The sequence below is a fragment of the Cydia splendana genome, chromosome 13 (genome assembly GCF_910591565.1).
Source record: "Cydia splendana chromosome 13, ilCydSple1.2, whole genome shotgun sequence".
In the NCBI taxonomy this organism is placed as follows: Eukaryota; Metazoa; Arthropoda; class Insecta; order Lepidoptera; family Tortricidae; genus Cydia; species Cydia splendana.
The window spans coordinates 1,777,137-1,797,389 of NC_085972.1; the positions used below are offsets into that span (position 1 = coordinate 1,777,137).

General features: G+C 40.3%; 3 protein-coding genes across 5 annotated transcripts in view; 1 reads left to right on the forward strand and 2 right to left on the reverse strand.

The window, feature by feature from the left end:
- The first annotated feature begins 1,703 nt into the window (after positions 1-1,703).
- LOC134796530 (uncharacterized) lies at positions 1,704-11,395 on the forward strand. Its single transcript, XM_063768715.1, has 5 exons — positions 1,704-2,099; positions 8,126-8,396; positions 8,750-8,999; positions 9,955-10,101; positions 11,215-11,395. The coding sequence occupies exons 1-5, from the start codon at positions 1,834-1,836 to the stop codon at positions 11,274-11,276; spliced, it is 996 nt and encodes a 331-aa protein (XP_063624785.1). The 5' UTR covers positions 1,704-1,833; the 3' UTR covers positions 11,277-11,395.
- A 1,425-nt stretch (positions 11,396-12,820) lies between these two features.
- On the reverse strand, positions 12,821-19,903 carry LOC134796382 (uncharacterized). 2 transcript variants are annotated; one of them, XM_063768569.1, is made up of 6 exons: positions 19,703-19,903; positions 18,947-19,125; positions 17,453-17,657; positions 16,870-17,018; positions 14,426-14,635; positions 12,821-13,861 (listed from the first exon to the last, which is right to left on the reverse strand). In XM_063768569.1, exons 1-6 carry the CDS (start codon positions 19,869-19,871, stop codon positions 13,682-13,684), a joined length of 1,092 nt encoding a protein of 363 aa, XP_063624639.1. In that variant the 5' UTR covers positions 19,872-19,903; the 3' UTR covers positions 12,821-13,681. The 2 variants fall into 2 exon arrangements, with proteins under 2 accessions (XP_063624639.1, XP_063624638.1); XM_063768568.1 differs by having other exon boundaries at positions 18,947-19,141; positions 19,695-19,903.
- The window catches only part of LOC134796337 (uncharacterized), a 28,045-nt gene continuing 27,551 nt past the window's right edge, over positions 19,760-20,253 (reverse strand). For both annotated transcript variants that reach the window (XM_063768478.1, XM_063768477.1), the window contains exons 13-14: positions 19,910-19,984; positions 19,760-19,822 (exon numbers count right to left, since the gene is read on the reverse strand). The gene's annotated coding sequence lies outside the window, so the exon portion shown is untranslated. The remainder of the gene's footprint in view (positions 19,823-19,909; positions 19,985-20,253) is intronic.

Here is a 20,253-nt window from a genome sequence, read left to right on the forward strand (position 1 = left end):
GGAAAACAGGCGTAGCTTCAAGTAAATTACACTCCGACGCAGTAATGGCGGGCGATCCTCTTCTGACAATCGGGGTCGCGCCAGTCCTAGTGTCACCATTGACACCTACCGTAGGGCTGCGTTCGAGCAAACCACATAATCGGTTATCAATATATTATAATGAAATTCTATTGATACTTAAAATGAATAAGTTTTGTGTATATGTGCCTAATGCAATTCTTAGGGTCAGTATTTTTAGATAAATAAGTTATCCTAATATTGGTATACTTTTGTGTGACTGTTTTTGCAAGTCAAATCTGAAAATAAATAAAAATAATAATATATTCATAACGTTTATATCGATTTTATCGATATTGGTTTTTATGGTGTCCCATCTCTAACGTTGGTACGGTGATACCAGAGTAATAAATTAAAAGTGCCTATTTATGGAAAGTGACAGCCGTAAATACCTTAAAACAATTAAAATATTTGACATGTGAAATAAAAATATATGTAGAAACTAAAGGAAAAATGAATTTTCAAACAGTAGTCTATCGGTAATTTAACATACCCCCCTCCCCCAACGTGATCAACTTTTTCTAAAACCCCCTTCCCTCCTATCGAACCTCGCCTGAATAGTGCACAAGCCTTTATGATCAATACTATTTATTTGATTGAATAGATTAGGTTGATATAAAACTAAGGTGTTAGGTATATAAAAATAATGTGTTATATAAACAATGTTCTGCCGCCAGCTAGCTAGCTAGTAAACCATAAAGCTACTTATACATACTGTGCCTTACGAGTAAACTGTTTTTTGACAAGTTTTGCACAGACAATAAAATATGACATTGATGCATGAAAGCGGTTTGTTAACAAGCGAAATGTGAAAATCTAAATTTAGTTATACCTATGCCTCTTTATCGCTCGAATATGCAGTAGTGATAGAGAGGTTAGATAACGAAAGTTAAATTTTCTTGTTCCGCGGTAGACCCCCCGATTGTGATGGATTGTGGTAGTAGCGCCCCCTACGCAGAGTTTCGCGTAATATTTCCTATTAGAAGTTATACCTAATTAATATTTAGAAAGTCATCTTTAAAATTACCCTAAATTAGATCTAGTATCATTAAGTGGTATCACTTTCAGATTGACAATGTTTTTTAGTTTTTTCCAAAGTTTGTGCACTATTTTTGATAATATTTAGATGTGATAGTGCTTACATATGAAAATAAACATGTTCTTTTTGTACGCTAGACGTTTCCGATCTCATTTTGCACGAGAAAACGCTGCAATACGGCATTTTCAGCTCCCATCATTCCGCTTAGACTGACGTTTGCTAAATGGCGTATGACGTGTGGCAACTAGTTTTATATAACCTCCTTGACCGGCGGCCGCGGACTTTTCCAGAGGGGAACGCCTGTTAATGTCGGCTCCAAGATCGTAAGAGTTCAATTTAGCGCAACACCATTTCTCACTTCCAAAATGATAACTTCCTGTTAAATTTTCTAAAATCCAAATTTTTAGCAACATTATGTAATCATAATGCTATCTGAGCTATCTCCTTTACCCTTGTAAAGACCAATCAAGGGTGAAAGAGATGACCTGACTCGCCACTTAGTTTTTCGGCAAGTATAGGTTTCTGGTATGAAAACTTTTTACCACTTCGCGCCTACCACTATTTAACATTTGATTTTAGAATCCCGACTGACATTACATCGACATTGGCAAATCCATGTAGTGAATGCTCTTTGGGCAAATCTTTTTGACAATCACAATTTACCTATTTCTCAACTATTTTATGTTTAATTTGTATAATTTATTTTTAATCGAAATATTTTAAAACAAAGGTTAAAGATGGCAAGCGACATAGATAAACGTAATTTCGGGGACAGTGCTAGGAATAGCGAATGCGTGACTGTCCGGAAGGCCTCTAACCACGTCTTCGACGGGGCCGGCGAGAACATACATTACCATAGCGATACGGATTCCGATGCTTCGAGGAAGAGCAAGACGCGATATATAAACTCGGCGATATATATTGAGCCGGTGGAGGCATCGCAGTCGGTGACGTCGCTGCATTCGGGGCCGTCTTGTGCGGATGTCACGCCGCACCCGCACAGGTATAATAGTCTTTCGATTTGTAGCTGGCCGCGACCGGCTAATCCTTTGTCTAATTGTTAAGTAAAACCGCGCATGCTACTACCTGAAAAAAAAGGGTCGTATGATTCTAATTGGCACCTGAGCGCGGGCTAGTCTAACGCTCAAAAAACAAGTGTAAGTGCGCTCTCCAATAACGCGCCATTCTTACAAATCTCGATGACACATTTTAACTGGTTCTATAGCGTTCGACTCGCTGGCACTCATTAACCGTAGAGGGACCACACACAGCCTTGCAATTTTTTTTCCATTTGTCCATTTTGAATCTTATTGCAATTTTCATAGGAGTTGTAATTCAATAACCGGTTTTACTAAACAGACAAAGGATTAGCCGTTCGGGGCCAGCTACAAATCGAACGACTATATCTAACGTTTATTTCAACATTTATTTAAGCAGCTGGCGCAGATAGTACTTAATGTTAAATGATTTTTCGTGTACAAGTTCCCTAAAACTCATTTGTCAAACCGCTCGATTGGCTACCAGTGTTATTTAATTTTACACCAACATCACAGAATAAATAATAGTACTAAGTACAGAAGACTCACTCTCTAACAAAACGCGTCTGTTACGATCAGCACAGATATCGCCGCTAGGTGGCGACAGCGCAACGCGCGGCTTATGGCAAACCCCAAAATTGGGGCCGAACGGATGTACTTTTAGCTATCTGGAGGAAAGCGACGAAATCGCGGAGTGAGACACGCCTGCCAACATGGCGAATAAGATTATATTTATCTGTCTATTATGAAAATACCTACCTGTTAATGATAAGCTGCTAATCTGCTGCTGACTGGCTGTCCAAAAATATTTATTTATATAGTAACTTTGTATTGTTTAGTATTGTAAGCAAGATCGCGAGGGGTACCTACTCAGTTTTTTTTAGTTTTGTTATTGTTATGAATTATGATACAACCTTGACACGACTAGCAATGCATCTCGCGCGCACCAAAGAGCGTGAGCGATCGTATCGCATCCAAATCAAAACCGTAACAGATTTTAAAATAACCTAAGAGAAGTCTAGGCATAGTCTAATAAAACATGGTCTTCTATTCCCAGAGTGACACAGGCCTACGTCACAACAACATGGCCGCTATATATAGCGCTATCGCATATTATCATATAGCGCTGTCGCATGATGACGTAGGCTTGTGTCAGTTAGGTGACCTAGAAAAGACGGGAATGAAGTACCAGGCGGAGTATATTATTATACCATGAGTCTAGGTAGGTACCTAGGCACTATGGGACATATTAGACGTTCAAGGATCTATTATATAAGTACTATCCAATAACATTGCGGACTTTATTATATTACTTAGGTAACACTTAAAATCTTGTTTTCCTCTCTAGTTCGAAGTAAGCTCGAATACGCATCACAAATTTGGAACCCCTGCTATACTACGTACATAGATAGGATAGAACGTGTGCAGAAAAAGTTTCTAAAGTATTTGAGCTATAAACTTAAGTGCCCCTCTAATCGAATTGATTACTTAGTTACTTGTAGGAAACAGCATCTGGTACCATTATTCAAACGACGTGAAATTGCTGATATTATTTTCCTCCTTAAAATCATAACTGGTGAAATAGATTGCCCGGAATTGCTCTCATTCGTAACCCCTTCTCGGTCAAAAAGACACTTCCCTCCTATCTCATTAAGAGCCAACGGGAGTGGTCATTTCTCCATACAAACGTACTCCTCGTTTTCCTCCGTGGTTTTTGAAGCTAGAGCAATGATTTTTTCAACACAGATTAATATTGTCAATATCTGTGTCCGACCGTTTTGCTTTTTTTGATATTTTTGTTTTTTAAGGCGCTAGAGCCCTTCAAAAATGGCCAAAATGGCCTAATTGACTATGCCACAATGAGAGGCGTGGCGTTCAAAACTGATATCAATTAGCCAAAAAAGCAAAACGGACCGACACAGATAATTTCATAATCATTTAGATTTTCAAATGTGGTTACGATTGGTTAAGTTTTGGAGGAGGGAACAGAGGAGTACGAAACCTCGATTTTTGAGATTTTTACGCAGGATTTTTCGCTTTGTCCTGCACTAAGTACTTTTAGGTGCCGCTTCCGTTAGCGAGACGGGTATATTTACCTAAAATATTTAAAACTCAGCTCCTGTTTCTTCTTAAAGCGAACATCGTCCAACTACAGACGTAATAGTTTTCTTAACCGTGCGAGCCGTAATTTGAATAAGTTAACGAAAGAGCTTGATATAGATATATTTAATTGCGACATTCCCTCCGTGAGGCGCAAATTGACGGAAATGTGTTTCAATTAGGCATTTTGTATTTATCTCGTAAGTGAGTGCTTGTATATGTAGTAGGTAGGTATCTAAGTTATAAGTCTTTATTTTGTTCTTCGTTTTTCAAATTTTTTTTACACTATTGGTGTCGTCACCGGTAGTAGGTTTTGCTTATGTAAGCGAATGTTGTTAGTTCTGTTTAGTTTTGGTTATAGTCTTATCTCTCTCATGTGTGCAATGTGTGTGTGTGTGTGTGTGTGTGTGTGTGTGTGTGTGTGTGTGTGTGTGTGTGTGTGTGCGTGCGTGCGTGCGTGCGTGCGTGCGTGCGTGCGTGCGTGCGTGCGTGCGTGCGTGCGTGCGTGCGTGCGGGCGTGCGTGCGTACGTACGTACGTGCGTGCGTGCGTGTGTCTGTGTAAGTGATGCGTGTTACTTAAGTATATGTTTTCCCTAATAGCATTTTCTTGTAGGGATTTTGTTGGGCCTTTGTTTACGTATTAGTTGGGCAACGGTTATATTTGGCCGTACGATTTGCTGGAGGGCCCTCGACAAAGGCCCTCCCGAAGATTCCCAACAGAGGGCCATAAGAGTAATTTTTTCGTTGGGCCTATTTAAATAAATCATACAATTATTCAACGGTGGTGGTTTTGGTTGGGCCGTGGTTGGGCCTATACACATTTGTTTGATGGTTGGTTAATTGTTACATTTGGCCGTATGGCTTGCTGTAGGGCCAACTGCAAAAAAATAAAAAAGGGCAATTTTTTCGTTGTGCTTCTGTTTGCAAATTCAACAATTACCCAACGGCAAGTCAGGTAGGTCGGTAGGTAGTCGTGCACCAGGTTGAAGGCCCAACACAGCTTGTCCCACAAAGGGCCAACATTGTAACTTTAACGTTGGGCCTTGTGTAGGATTCTTACAATACTACCGTAGGTAAATAGTTGTGTAATTTATAGTGTGCCTACAGTCTAATTATGTAATGGGCTTTTGTTTACGAGTCCTACAGTTACCCTACGTTAAGTAAGTGGTTGTGTAATACGACGTTGGGCCTTTGCTGATAAATATTACAATTACACTACGGTAGGCATTGGTTGTATCCACATGAAGGCCCTAGGCTAGGCAGCAGTTGTTGTTAATCTTCTCTGTATCGTTCCAATTTTAGTATATGTACTGCCGAAGCAAGTACACTTACTATACACTCTAATTTGTATATATGTCGTAGTCAGATCGTATAATCCGCCGTATTACATTACGGCTAGCCGTTATCAAAAACAGGGGCGTTTTGAAATGCGGCGGTTCGACGATTAGCCGGATTGTCATTGCGATACGTTCTTCAATAAGGCGGCCAACGTTTAGCCGCATCGTACTACTATTTTAGATTGTAGAGTGACCAGTTCTTTCGGTCGCCTACGTAACCGGAGTTTGACAATGTTTGCAATTTAATTTATTTTTACCATGGTCCCACCGCACTACATGTGTTTATTTTCCAAAACATTTCCTTCGCAACTTAAATAGACGGAGCCCCGCAAGCGGAGTAATGTTTTCACGGACGTCTCACTAAATCAATACGTAGGTAGGTTAGGTTCGTTAGGTAGCTTCAGATGCCCGAAGGGCAAACCGCTCAGAAATAGGAGCCCCGCGAAGCGGGGCTCCGTCTAGTTAAGTTGCGAAACAAATGTTTTTTGAAAAGAAACAGTCCGACGAACTCCAGATTTGATGGACACCCCAGCGTTCGTCAGGCAGCGCCACGGGTGTTAAAAATGGGAACTAAAAACTGTCAAAGCGGCGGCTAATGACTCGCTGTATTACATTACGGCTAGCCGTGTTGAAGAACGTATGGCGCCGAATACATTCCGGCGGATTCTCATTCAGCCGCATTCAATCCGGCTAATCGTTAAACCGCCGCATTTCAAAACGCCCCTGTTTTTGAAAACGGCTAGCCGTAATGTAATACGGCGGATTATACGATCCGACTGCGACATATATACTAACCGCACTTCGAAACTTCGTAAGCGAGATTTATGTTTTTTGAGATTTAAATTGAGAAAATGTTGGTAAAATACAATTTTTTAAATTTATGTATAAATTTTATAGTTATAGCTATTAGATTTATAAGTTACTTTTAAAAAATATTATGATTATATCCGGAATAATCGAGAAAATAACTATAACTTCGATGTTTGGAGACAGTAACGCCATCTAGTGACGCCACAAGCAAACTCAACTGGTATTGTTGGGCATCAGTACCACAGCCAATGTTGGTAAATGCGATATTTGTGCTCACTGGGCCAACGAATGTTATCGTTGTTTAGCCACCGGTACCAAAATACACAAAGGCCCATTGTTAGGCGTCGGTGCCACAGCCAATTTTGGTAAATACGATATTTGTCATCATTGGGCCATCGGATGATATCTTTGACTAGCCAACGTTACCAAAATACACAAAGGCCCATTGTTGGGCATCCGTGCCACAGCCAATGTTGGTAAATGCGGTATTCGTCACCATTGGGCCAACGAATGTTATCGTTGTTTAGCGAACGGTAGCAAAATACACAAAGGCCCATTGTTGGGCCTCAATGCTACAGCCAATGTTGGTAAATGCGATATTTGTCGTCATTGGGCCATCGTATGATATCGTTGATTAGCCAACGTTACCAAAATAAACAAAGGCCCATTGTTGGGCATCAGTGCCACAGTCAATGTTGGTAAATGCGATATTTGTCATCATTGGGCCATTGGATGATATCGTTGATTAGCCAACGTTACCAAAATACACAAAGGCCCATTGTTGGGCATCAATGCTACAGTCAATGTAGGTAAATGCGATATTTGTCGTCATTGGGCCATCGGATGATATCGTTGATTAGCCAACGTTACCAAAATAAACAAAGGCCCGTTGTTGGGCATCAATGCTACAGCCAATGTTGGTAAATGTGATATTTATCGTCATTGGGCCATCGGATGATATCGTTGATTAGCCAACGTTACCAAAATAAACAAAGGCCCATTGTTGGGCATCAGTGCCACAGCCAATGTTGGTAAATGCGATTTTTGTCATCATTGGGCCATCGGATGATATCGTCGATTAGCCAACGTTACCAAAATAAACAAAGGCCCATTGTTGGGTATCAGTGCCACAGCCAATGTTGGTAAATGCGATATTTGTCATCATTGGGCCATCGGATGATATCCTTGACTAGCCAACGTTACCAAAATACACAAAGGCCCATTGTTGGGCATCCGTGCCACAGCCAATGTTGGTAAATGCGGTATTCGTCACCATTGGGCCAACGAATGTTATCGTTGTTTAGCGAACGGTAGCAAAATACACAAAGGCCCATTGTTGGGCATCACTGCCACTGCCAATGTTGGTAAATGCGATATATGTCATCATTGGGCCAACGAATATTATCGTTGTTTAGCCAACGGTACCAAAATACACAAAGGCCCATTGTTGGGCATCTGTGCCACAGCGAATGTTGGTAAATGCGATGGTGGGCCAATACAAAATTAATGTTGGCTACGGAACGAACCTCATCCCAACGTTTTCCCTACCGTTGGCACCGTGGGCCCCAACGAAAATGCTACTAGGGTTATTTCATATCTATTTGCGAGTTCCTGTAATTGGCTCTATATATCTATTTAAGATTCCACTGTCATTTAGTTAGCTGTTGGATCTCCTTATTATGTAAATAAATAAACATGGGGAATCGAACCCCGTAACTTAGTGATTCGTCGCGTTACCTTCCAGCTCATACAGAAGCAACTCTACTCCCTGCCTCTCCGGGCGAGCTTCATCCTCCTCCAGCATCAAACGCAAATCCTGTCGCCTAGAGCTCGGTCCCCCTCAAGATGAGGACGAAACTCCTCGCGATGACCGCACGTACAGAGAGGGACAGGACACGTTCAGATTGTCTGTCGCGTCGGTTTCTACCACCACTACTGCTAAGGAGGAGAGAGAAAGGAATGAAGCGAAGAAGAGACAGGTGTTTGATCAGTGGTTGGCGCGGAAAGAAAAAGAGGTAAGGATACCCAGAAGCTATGTAGTTACCTACAGTTGGTTTAGACCCTTTAGACGGTTCAAGAACTTGCATGCGATTTTCGCTACATCGCGGCATGTGAGTGATAGACTGCATTAGGGCTGATTTAGACGGCGCACGAACTCGCATGCGATTTTAGTTACATAGCGGACTGTAGGTTACGTCCAATTCAACCGACCGATCAAAACCCGCAATGTAATGAAACTCGTATGCGATGCGAGTTCACGCATGGTCTAAATGAGCCCTAAAATTGTGCTCTTTTGCAAGTTTTTGCAGCGCACGTAGGAACTTCGTAGTGAACTTTTGAAATAGGTTCTTCTTTATCGTACCTACAGAAACGCGAAAAGGCCCGCCAAGAGAAACTCAAGCGTCAGCAACCACCAACCACAACGCCTGAGCAACGCGAGGAATCCTACCGCCGCTGGCTCGAATGCAAGCGCACGCAGAACGAGCGTCGGAAAGCTGAGGGCATCGTGCACAAGTTCAAAAACGCCGAGCGACTGGCGGAGGAGAGAAATATGCGTGAACGAGCGAAAGAGGAGAAACTCGCTGAATGGATTAGGAGAAAGGAGGAGGAAATGAAACGTAAGTGAAAAAAGAAATTCAGAGGAAGCCTGTCCATCTCGTAAGATGATGTCCATCTCAATCGCTCCAAACAACGACGGTTAGGCCCCATTCGCACGACAGCTTAAAAAGCGTTGCGTTAAAACCCGACGTTGGCGCTTTTTTACCGTTTCCAATATTTGTGTTCATATGAACGCTTAAAAATCACTTGTGAGTCGTAATGCCACGTACGCATCTCAGCAAAGCCATACTTTATTTGCTATTACGACGTATTATTTGAATATAGCTTGAATATTTCAGGAATTTGTAAGCATAAGTTGACATTTTTAAGGTGAAACTAATAATAATCTTGACGATTGACACCAACAATTGACACTTGACAGCCAACTGACAGCAGCGCCAGCGCTTTTTCAACGCTTGTGAGAACAGATACACGGATTTCCGTATGGTCTATTCAATTTGACGCCAACGCTCAACGCCGAAAATCGAACAGTGCTCGATAAAAAAGCGCCGCGCTTAAAAACCGCCTTCGTGTGAATACATGCATGGTTATCCATTTGTGTCATTCAAACGCTTTTTTAACGCGCGTTGAAAAAGCTGCCGTGCGAACGGGGCCTTAGACTATCCCTCAAGTCTCAGTGTCAATTGGGTTAGTTCCCGATTCCCCGGATTGTCGTTTCGTCGGACTCTCTTATAGGTAGGTACTTCGTCCTAAAGTAAATCCGGCGAATCGGGAACTAACCGGCAATTGTCTTCGCATTTTTCATTTTCGATTCGACTGTTCATCATCAATCTGTAATTGTTTCTCTGTCTGTTATATCTTCACGCTTAAATTTTTGAACCAAATTAGATGAAATTTGGTATCGAGATAGTTAATAGATACCCGGGGAACATAGCATAATTTTTATGAATCATCAGCATCATTTCACGCAGACGTTTTCGGGGGGGAAAGATAATATTCTACAATATTTCTCAGTAATGAAGACTCGCGAAGAGCGCCGAGCAGGACGTCTCGCTATCGAGGAGCAACGTAAGCGAGCAGAAGGCGAGCGCGCGTACCGCGACTGGCTGCGCACTAGTAGGAACAAGCCGTTACCCGTGCCGCTGAACCAGGGAGAGCTCAGTAAGTATTATTACAGACGGCCCCTACCAATAATGTGCTCTTTCGTTCGTCTATTTGCCTTTCTATCCATCGAATGTGAGAGCGTAAAGATGCAATCATGAAATTCCGATTTTCGATGTTTGTCCTATTGGGATCTGGCACTGGTGTGTCATTACCATCAGATTAAGTACATTCTCCGTGTTATTACCATCTCACATATACCTACGGCGGAATTTGGCTACGTTACATTTGCCCGAAACGATAGGTCAGTCAATTCTCTGAGCTTGTGTGTTTAATAGCGACCTATTATAGTTCGTTTTTTTTAGCATTAGAAATAAGGTAAATAATCTTGATGTGTCTTTTAATTGAAAAACACATTTTAAAAATAAGTTACGGCAAATATGTAAAAATTATGAATCTAATACGATCATTTATATTCTTCTGCTTTCATAAGTAATAGTTACTGATTTTTAAAAAGCGTTTTTCAATTAAAAGACATGTCAAGATCGCTTACCTTCTTTGAAGTTCTTTCTAATGCTAAAAAAAACGAACTATAGTCGCAATTCAGCAAAAGAATTTTTAAAGAAAGCGGACTAGCCCCCAATATGGTACGATAGGAGGTCGCTTTCATGACCTGTATTTTTGCCCAATTTTAAATAGCACCTCGGTTTCTTTAGGATACAATAGGGTAAGCGCTATGATGAGGAGTAGGTAGCCCATCTTCGTATAGTTGTCTTCCGAAGGTATCACCTTTCAACGCCAATCATGGCTAAGTTTACCCTACTATCGATACAAGCAAAAAGTTGATGATAAAAAACCAGTAGGTAGTCTATGACAAAACAGCTGAAATAAATGGCGTTGCACGGCCTTGTTTTGTGGTCACTGGATTATCTAAAGGTGGTGTCCACCTACCACCTGTCCAATTTCTTGGACCAATGTGTATTTGCGTCCCACATTTTGCTTAATGAGAGAGTGAGACGCAATGATATTGGACAGGTGGAATACCATCCTAACGTCAACTTATGGCCACCAGAGTGACTTCAGCTTGGGGCACGAATTTCTCTTTGAATTTATGAATTATGAATAATTCTTAGATAAAAGTGAAGTGACCAATGTATTTTTAATCCATCACAGGTATGCGAGGCTCAGTTTCTAAGATGTATATCAACCCGATCCCATGGCAGTCCCCTACTTGACGGATCCAGTTATTTGACGGATCTAGTTATTTGCGTCGGACAACTACAGACTATCGTTTCTAGCTTTATTGATACCAAATGTACTTTATTTTAGATTAAATTTTCGATTTTTAGATTAATATTGTTGTTTTAATAACAAAACTTCCGTGAGACACAGACATACATCAAGAACGGGTCACTCACCTATTTTACCTAAGTCGATAAACGCCCGATTGCCAAGTCATTATAAAGGCCGTAACAGACTATCGCACCGCACCGTGACCTTGGAGCGGTTCTAGGAATATAGCTCGTACTGGCGTGGGCTTCCACACTATTGCACCGAACCGTCAAAATGGTGCGATCCTAGCTTATAGACTGCCGCACACGTGCGCCAGTGTTGCCAAGTGTCCCATATTTCCGTGTTATTCAACGAATTTTTGCAATGTAATTCCACAATGAATGGAATCCTTTAATATGGAATTTAAATTAATGTGGTTCCGCTTTTTTAGAGGTAGATGAAGGGCGTGAGGTAATATAATGCACATTTTTCCATTAAATTCTTAAAAAACCTGTGTCTTTTTATTAAAGCACTACTTCCGCATTTTTGTTATTTCATCGACTGGCTACTTTGCCGTCCACTGTCATAATTTGAAAATGACAGCTGTCAATCGGTGCGATGGAGCTTACACACTAGGGAATATCTAGGGAAATTGGTGCGGAGCGCACCAGTATTATTATTCCACTGTCATAATTTGAAAATGACAGCTGTCAATCGGTGCGATGCAGCTTACACACTAGGGAAATTGGTGCGGAGCGCACCAGTATTATTATTACCTGTCAGTTGGTGCGACGTGCATGCCCACCGCACCGCTATTAATAATAATTATGTACGATGGAAACTTACACACTATCGATAAATGCGCCGCACCGCACCAAGGTCGCGATCCGGTGCGATAGTCTGTTACTACTTTAAGTATAAAACAAATAAAAGTATCTAATATTGTTACGGTTTCAATACCCCCTGGCACTGACTTAACCGACTTGGTTTCACATTACATCTCAAAACTTTTTTGTAGTAGAACTGCGTTGCGAGACTTGCATCTTTTTACCTACATGTAATGTTTTTGATGGGATTTTACATTTTCTGCTACAGACTGTATTATAGTTAATATAAATTTAATATCATCATCATCATCATTTCAGCCTATATACGTCCCACTGCTGGGCACAGGCCTCCTCTCATGCGCGAGAGGGCTTGGGCTATAGTCCCCACGCTAGCCCAATGCGGATTGGGGACTTCACATACACCTTTGAATTTCTTCGCAGATGTATGCAGGTTTCCTCACGATGTTTTCCTTCACCGAAAAGCTAGTGGTAAACATCAAATGATATTTCGTACATAAGTTCCGAAAAACTCATTGGTACGAGCCAGGATTTGAACCCGCGACCTCCGGATTGAAAGTCGGATGTCATATCCACTCGGCCACCACCGCTCTCAAATTTAATATAGGTCCCAGTTATTGCTCTTGTTTTAATTTATCATCGGGGTTTAAAATAATGAAGCCTTTATTTTAAAACGTTTATTATTTCATAGTTCTAACAATTTTAGAATCTACAGGGTCCCCTCAAGTTACGAATGATGTGAATTAGAAAAATACCTATTTATTTTTATATTTTATATTTTTTTTATATAAAATCCGTATCGTGCGTTCAATTACGCTTTCTAAGAAATTCGGCACACGACTAGTTTCATCGAAACATTTAGAGTTATCTAAAGTGCAGTATGAAAAGCAAATAATACAAATGTTTCGTTTTAGATACCGGCCCGCTTACAAAATTATTTAGCCTCGCAATCACACGGTCTCATGATTCCAATGTCTAACCAATGATCTGACCACTGGAAAAGACGGAAAATCTCAGATCATGGCTCACCATAGGTATATGCTATCAGGGGATTTGTCACCTACAGAACACCAGAGTATTTACCAGGTGTGTAGATACATAGGTACATAATCTATCAGCCGATGAGAAACCTATACTAAAAGATGAGCTGTCCAAAACATGATCGTTTCTCCATCTCCAAATATTTTGTTGGATTTCTTTGTCCTCATTCCTTTATCGTCTTCTGGCTAGTTAATATTACCGAATTGGTATATCTATCGTTCACAAATTCCATTTGTAGTTAAATATTAGCCATGGATAAAGATATCACATCATATTAAAATACCAAACATAAAGTACCTCACAATTCTTACAAATAGTGATTGAATTAAATGGATAGAAAGGGTAATTCATGTATAAAAAAGTCAGGATAGATACATGAAACTGTGCACAAGTTAGGGTAGAAGACGATAAAAGGATAAAGAATAAAATCATCCAAAATCCTCAACTACAATTCGAGGAATCAACTAAACCCTCCTGCTCTGTCAGTAAATCTCCTCCTCCTCTTTGAGCCGCAGGATGTCAGACTTGTTCATGAAGTAGTAGGAGGGTTGGCGCCCCTTCAGGTCTTTGAGCACGCGCTTGGCACCGGCTCGGATGAGGACACGGCTTAGTGACTCCATCTTCTCCATTCCCATCGCGTAGTGAAGGGGGGTGCGCTCCAACTGTAAAGAAAAGGATACCTAATCACTTGATAGTTGGTGAAACTTCAAGTAGTATCAAAAGTAAAAAAAGTAACAGCGAATCGCCTATGGTACGGGCATGTGATGATGAAAGTCATGTGACAAGAAAGGTAAGTAGGTATTACGAATGAATGTGGAGGGAAGTAACGGGAGAGGAAAAAAAAAGGTGGATGAACTGTGTGAGAGATGATATGAAACGACCGCAAGTGAATGATGAGATGACGGGCGAGAGAGAGGTATGGAAGAAAAAGACATGCTCCCAAATGAATGGGATAAGGGCAAGCGACTGAGTTGGTGAAACTTCTGTTTTACTAGCGAAAAACTTCGGCGGAACACACCATGTAAGAACTTAAGAAGGCTTGAGCATAATGCCGATCGTGAGAGTATGAGGAGACTAGAAATATGATGACACTTCTTTCGAACCTTGGGCTAACGGACGGATTTTGACAAATCTTAGGGTAGGCCGGCCCCCAAGATAACAATCGTAGATAGAAAAAAACATTCGAAACTTAAACAATTATATAGAAGGAGGTAACAAAGGCGTACGTTGTCTCCAAACCGTAGCAGCTCCGGACACTTAGAAGCCAGCAATGCTACGATCTCCTCATGTTGCGCCAGCACCGCTACATGGAGAGCTGTTCTGCCGAACGAGCTTTTGCCTCTAGCTAGTGTTCTTCCACCTTCTGCTGCCAGGGTATTCTCAACTGCAGCGAGGTCTCCTCTTCGTATCGCACTGTGGAGGGCGTCTCGTGAGTCCTGAAAATATGGAAGAATTGGCTTAAGGATATTCATCACTTTTCTCTTAAATATTGTACTATTTATTGTGGATTTTAAACAGGTCATAACTACTGACGTTACCCAGGCGATTGATACAAAAGCTTTTATCGTCGACCGTAATTTTCTTTAAACAATCATCTACACATGTACATAGTGCATCGACTACCATAGGCTCAAAGGGCGTAAGGGACAAAATGGTGAAAATGAGTTATGAATGCAGTTATACTCAGTATTTTTTTCTCTATCGAATGGTATATTTAACGTCTCGATAACTTGAAAAAAATGTCCGATAAGCCCTATAAAAATCAATGCTTGAACACAATTTTCCAACGCATTTTGCCGTATCTGCCAATTCAAAAAAATGTTGTGAGACATTTTGGCGGAACTCCCAACTTTGTGTACGATACGCCCTTTTGCATCGGAAATTTTATTAAATCTGTGCTATTTTTTTGTCAGTTACGCCTATATGCAGTAGATTTTTGAGTGCTAAATGTACGTTACGCCCACAACTAGTGGATATTTATACGAGTGTTAGAGAATTCAATGTAATAGATACGCCAACGTACTATGTACAATTTCTAGTTTATAATTGTTGCTTTTTGTGGTTAAGTGGGATGACCTAGTACTTTCCTTGTCAAATTTTTTTATCAAGTAAGTACTTGCATTACCTGCTCATGTGCTCATTAATGCTTAATTTATACGGTTGCTAAAATTTGACAATTTAAACTGAACTAGTGGGTACTTTTTTCATCAGTTTTATGTAAATAATAAAACATGACTATATCCAAATGATAATTATGGCGATTAATTAAGGTTAGAGTCTAACCTTCAGTCAAGCTAACCGTTAGACTGATAACTTTTAGTTCTGTATGTGACTGGGCCATTTGCAATTTTGATTTAGTCGTAATATTAATACTTTTTTGTTTAAACTCTAATTTATAGGATTAACCGTATGAAAGTTATTGTAACGTTTGGATTTAAATCCATAGAAGTACGTAGGCCTGGCCATATGCCTTTTTTGCTTCCTACTCTGATGTTATGTTATAAATAAACGCATATTCATTAAGTTTTACTGAACAGACATACAAAATGTCAAAACTACTATTGTACCTAATAGTATTATACCTAGTATATAAAAGTAAAAATTATGATCAAATTTAGATTACAAACAGAAATAACGCATAGGTACATACTTATGGTAAAAGTATTTGTTATAAATTGTTTTGATATAAGTACATAAATAGATATAGATGGTAGGACAGCAGTGATTCTGTTGAAGGAATATAAACAAATAAAAAAAGAAAACATTGGATTTGAGACTAAAAAAACGACCTTTTCCACGTTTAAGTATCCAAAATAACAAAAATGGGGAAAAAACTTATCAGTGAATACATTTCTATAAGTTTTTGAAAAAAAATTGTAAATTATAGTACTTAGAAGTATAGTGTTCCTTAAATGCAAGTTGCCAATATTGCAACGAAATTGTTGGATTTAAGCCAAATGGTATTAAAACAGTTCAATTTTTTGTACATTACGCCCTTTTTCTAATAAGATAAACCATAAAAAAGAGGCTTAAGGGACGCCCTTCTTAAAAACAGTCGTTTTTTTGGCGTAACGGACATGCTATTTTCGTAAATAAGCATTGTATTATAAGTTCAAGCAATCAGTTTAAAAGAGCTCAAAAAGTCAGTTTATTCATACAAACAAAAAAGTTATGTTTTTTTTTCTCAAAACAAAACTGTTTTTTGGCTCTCCTGAAAAATCGCGTTTTGTCCGTTAAGCCCTTTGAGCCTACGGTAGTCGATATGTTTTCCATCGTATTTCCTCGGTAACGTTCGTATTTGTCATGCTACTTCAGTCTACCTCAGTACTTCTTTGTACCGAGACTGACTGAAATAGCAAGACACGTTAGTGCAATTCTGTGAAAATACGATGGAACATAATTATGCACTACATTCTGTAATTCTTATCGAGGCATTTTTAATGAGCCCAAACTCTACGAGGTTTGCATTAATAGTCTACATAATACATATAGGCATCGAGAACGGCTCGGTTCGCGCAATGACATGTACAGTCGCCATCAACTATATCGGAACGGCCAAGGTGCCCACAAATATCTAAACACGCCTTTATTGTCAAGGCGTTAGAGTGCGTGATCAGATATTTTGAAGCACATTGACCGCTCCGATACATCTGATGGCGAGATAACAGACCTCGAAAGCAGGTATCGAAGCAAGCACGTTGCTCATTTCACTGTCCCGGCTGGCCACTACGTCGGTTATTGGCACTCCCTCATCGTCGACGACGTCCAGTATGTGATCGTAGCCTTCTAGAAACAACTCCATTATCTTTTCCTTGTTACCTGGAAACACATGCTTATTACATTTTAGGTACGAGTAATCATAGAAATTTTACCTGACACAATATTAAAATCGGACAGGCTGCTGGTAGTGCTGGTTTACAGTTCCACATAGGTGAATTATTAGTAGGTTCTTGAATTTCTCCTGGCCGAGGATCGTGAACAGACAGGTGACGCGTCCACCATAATTAAGTGTCGGACATTTTACCACGCGGGTCATTCCAGTCTTGTATTTGTAACATACAACACTCAAAGAAGCATTCTAACGAACGTCGCTTATGAACGCTACTCTATTTTTTTTATAATGCTGAGACTGTTTATTTTTTATAATGCTGAGAATTATTGGAAGGTGTGTCGTCGTTTGACATGGAATAACGAACGCGTACACTCTGGAGGAATGCTCCAAAAATTGGAAGTATGTCAAGTAAGCCTTATACCTCTAGCAGCTAGATGCAACACCCATCGGTCGATCTCAGCAGTATTCTCCGGCACATTAGCCTGCATAGATACGTCTCTCGCAGTTCGGTACAACTCATCTCTATAGGCAAGATTGACATCAGACTCTTGGAGCAGCTGGAACAGTGCATTCCGTGTGTGCGTCCTCGCGGCTGCGAAGTGGAGCATCGACTGACCGTGTTCATCCTAGAAATTAACATGATAAATAAGACAAAAGACGTCCGGTGATGGATAATAAGCTTCTCTCAGGTTCTCTAGTCGCAGTAGAGTGCTGCTCCTATCCCACTTCCAACAATCCCTGACCAGTTCTTAACCAGATCATCTGATGCGCATCTTTTTAACGGCTTACTGTATCTGGGTCTTCACAGTCGAGTAGTTCTATAAGCAATGTGCCCACATACGAGTAAGTCTGACAATTCTGATATCTCTCTCATGTCATGTCGACGACTTTGGTATCCTGCGGCCTTATGCGTTAACCCTGTTTATACTTTCGTTCAACCTTGGAAACCAAACTGATTGATACCAAGCAAATGATTCCGTATTCGTCACGGCATACAAATATCTCACAGGCTATCTTTAAACCTATAAATAGGACACGTATTCACATTATGGCATCAGTTATAGAAAGTGTAGAAATACTACCACATCAAACTGTTACAGCAAGTATATCATTAGCGTGCATACACACACCATCTCAATCATAAGTATGACAACCAAACGATAACCTCGAGGTTGTCGTTTACAATTTTATAGAGTTGTGAGTTGTGACATAAATATAGGTACGGTAGGGAAACAACACGAAAAGGAGGTGCGGAGGCTTGGAACTACAGATGTGGAAGTTCCGGAATGTTTCCAATATGTTGGAAAAGTTGGGGATTGTAATTTCAGAAAATTATCACATGAAAAAAAGAGAACTTTCATTATGGAATTGAAAATTTCGGTCCCTATACAAAAATATGAGAAGTTTCTAAAAATTGTCCAAGTGGAAATTTCGCAATTTTGGAAACTTCTTGACGGCAAATCAGTACTTGGAACAAGAACATATTCATATAGGTAGGTTTTTAGGTATATATGTGTTAATCGAACTGCTTAAATCCTTTGTGCCTCTTTTTATCTTCGTTAAATGCTTCGTCAGCTTTCATGCTTAGGCTGATTTGTAAGTTTCAATTAAATTTCACATGAAACGAATTTTCTGTAACTTTATAAATAATTTAGCTATGTTGTTATAGTTAGTCTAAATGCTAAAGGCCGCCTCCGGCGCATCAGGACTGCTTTCCGTCCGTGAGCCTACCGAAATTACCTACGCCAATATAATATAGGCCACGGCCTCGTTGCCGTACGGGTCGCAGTCCGAGACTTCTACGTATATAGTTGAATTTTTTTAAGCTGACCGTTTAGGACTATGAGAACATAGTTCTAAACGGTCATATTAAAAAATGTCATCTATACCTACTGACAGAACATAATAAACTTACCCTGTCAGCACTACTAAATGCGGCCTCCGGACCATCAGGACTGCTTTCTGCCCGTGGATCCACCGTGATAACGTCAATAGGCCTTGGCCTCGTCGCCGTACGGGTCGCGCTCCGAGACAATGCCGCGTGCGTGTCTGGAGGAGGTTGTTCGTTCTCCACCTCGGGCGGCCCGTGCGTCACTAACACATTGGATTCCTGTTTACAAAGTTGTGTCTAAGCATGCAGGTTAGGTGCAAGAGATGCTGAAAGCTATAGGGGTGATCCGATTTTAATATGCAGATCTATTTATTAGTTCCACTAGGTACGTGGATAAAATAAGGGTCCATGCAATAATTTACTAAGGGACTGATAAAGCTATAGCAATATAAGCTAAAGTTGAAGTCTTAGGTTCAAGGACTAGAGGATTATGTTGTATTTTACCTTAGTTAGACAATCTTTTCATATGTCAGGTAGATAGATTAAAGATACGAGTCATGATATGAGATGATGTGACTATGATGAGTTGTCAAAATTGCCAAAAAAGTCATGTTTCAGGCTTATTTTAGTGAGAATGATCTTGGTTGAAATAAACATTACTTTTTCTTTACTGATAAAAGTAAACCGTATTCAAAAATAAACTTCTAAGTAATTCCACGTCGTTAAAATTATATAAATAATCAAAACGCGTTTAGCTTACTGGGCAAAATACAACTTAGTTCTGCAGAACTGAATCCAGCAGAAGCTAGATTATAAAATTAGAAGCGCTCACCTGCGTACCTAATCGTGGTTTCTCATTCTCCGGAAAATTGTGCAAAAAACTCGCTAGGAACGCCACTGGGTCCTTTGGCTTTACATTGGCCACTTCGGTCAACCCTTTAATCAAAGGATCGCCGAGAGCTGTAAAAACAGTGTCCGTGTAAACGTCCTTCGTTTCAACTTCTTCCATTTTAATTATATTTAAACTACTATAATCTGAGAGCTTACACTTGGCGAGGTATCTGCCCTCGTCGGTCCGAAAGATGGGAATGTCCATATGGCCGTTTGCGACGTGGTCCGTACCTGAAAGTTATTTATAATTCAGTAGTCGGCCTTCGGTGCGTCTGTGTGCGATACAGCGTGTGAATACACAAACAGTATATTTGTAGGCGTAGGAGGCAATTTGTGCCGGTAGAAAAATCGTCGGTAAATAGAAACCCCTCTATTAGCGCTTGAAGGTAATAATTGATATGACGAAGTTATCGATCGTTGATGATATCCCATACAGTTCACCTACTACTGTGACCTTTTAGTTAATGTATACCTACGTGGTAGTCAATTAAATATTATTT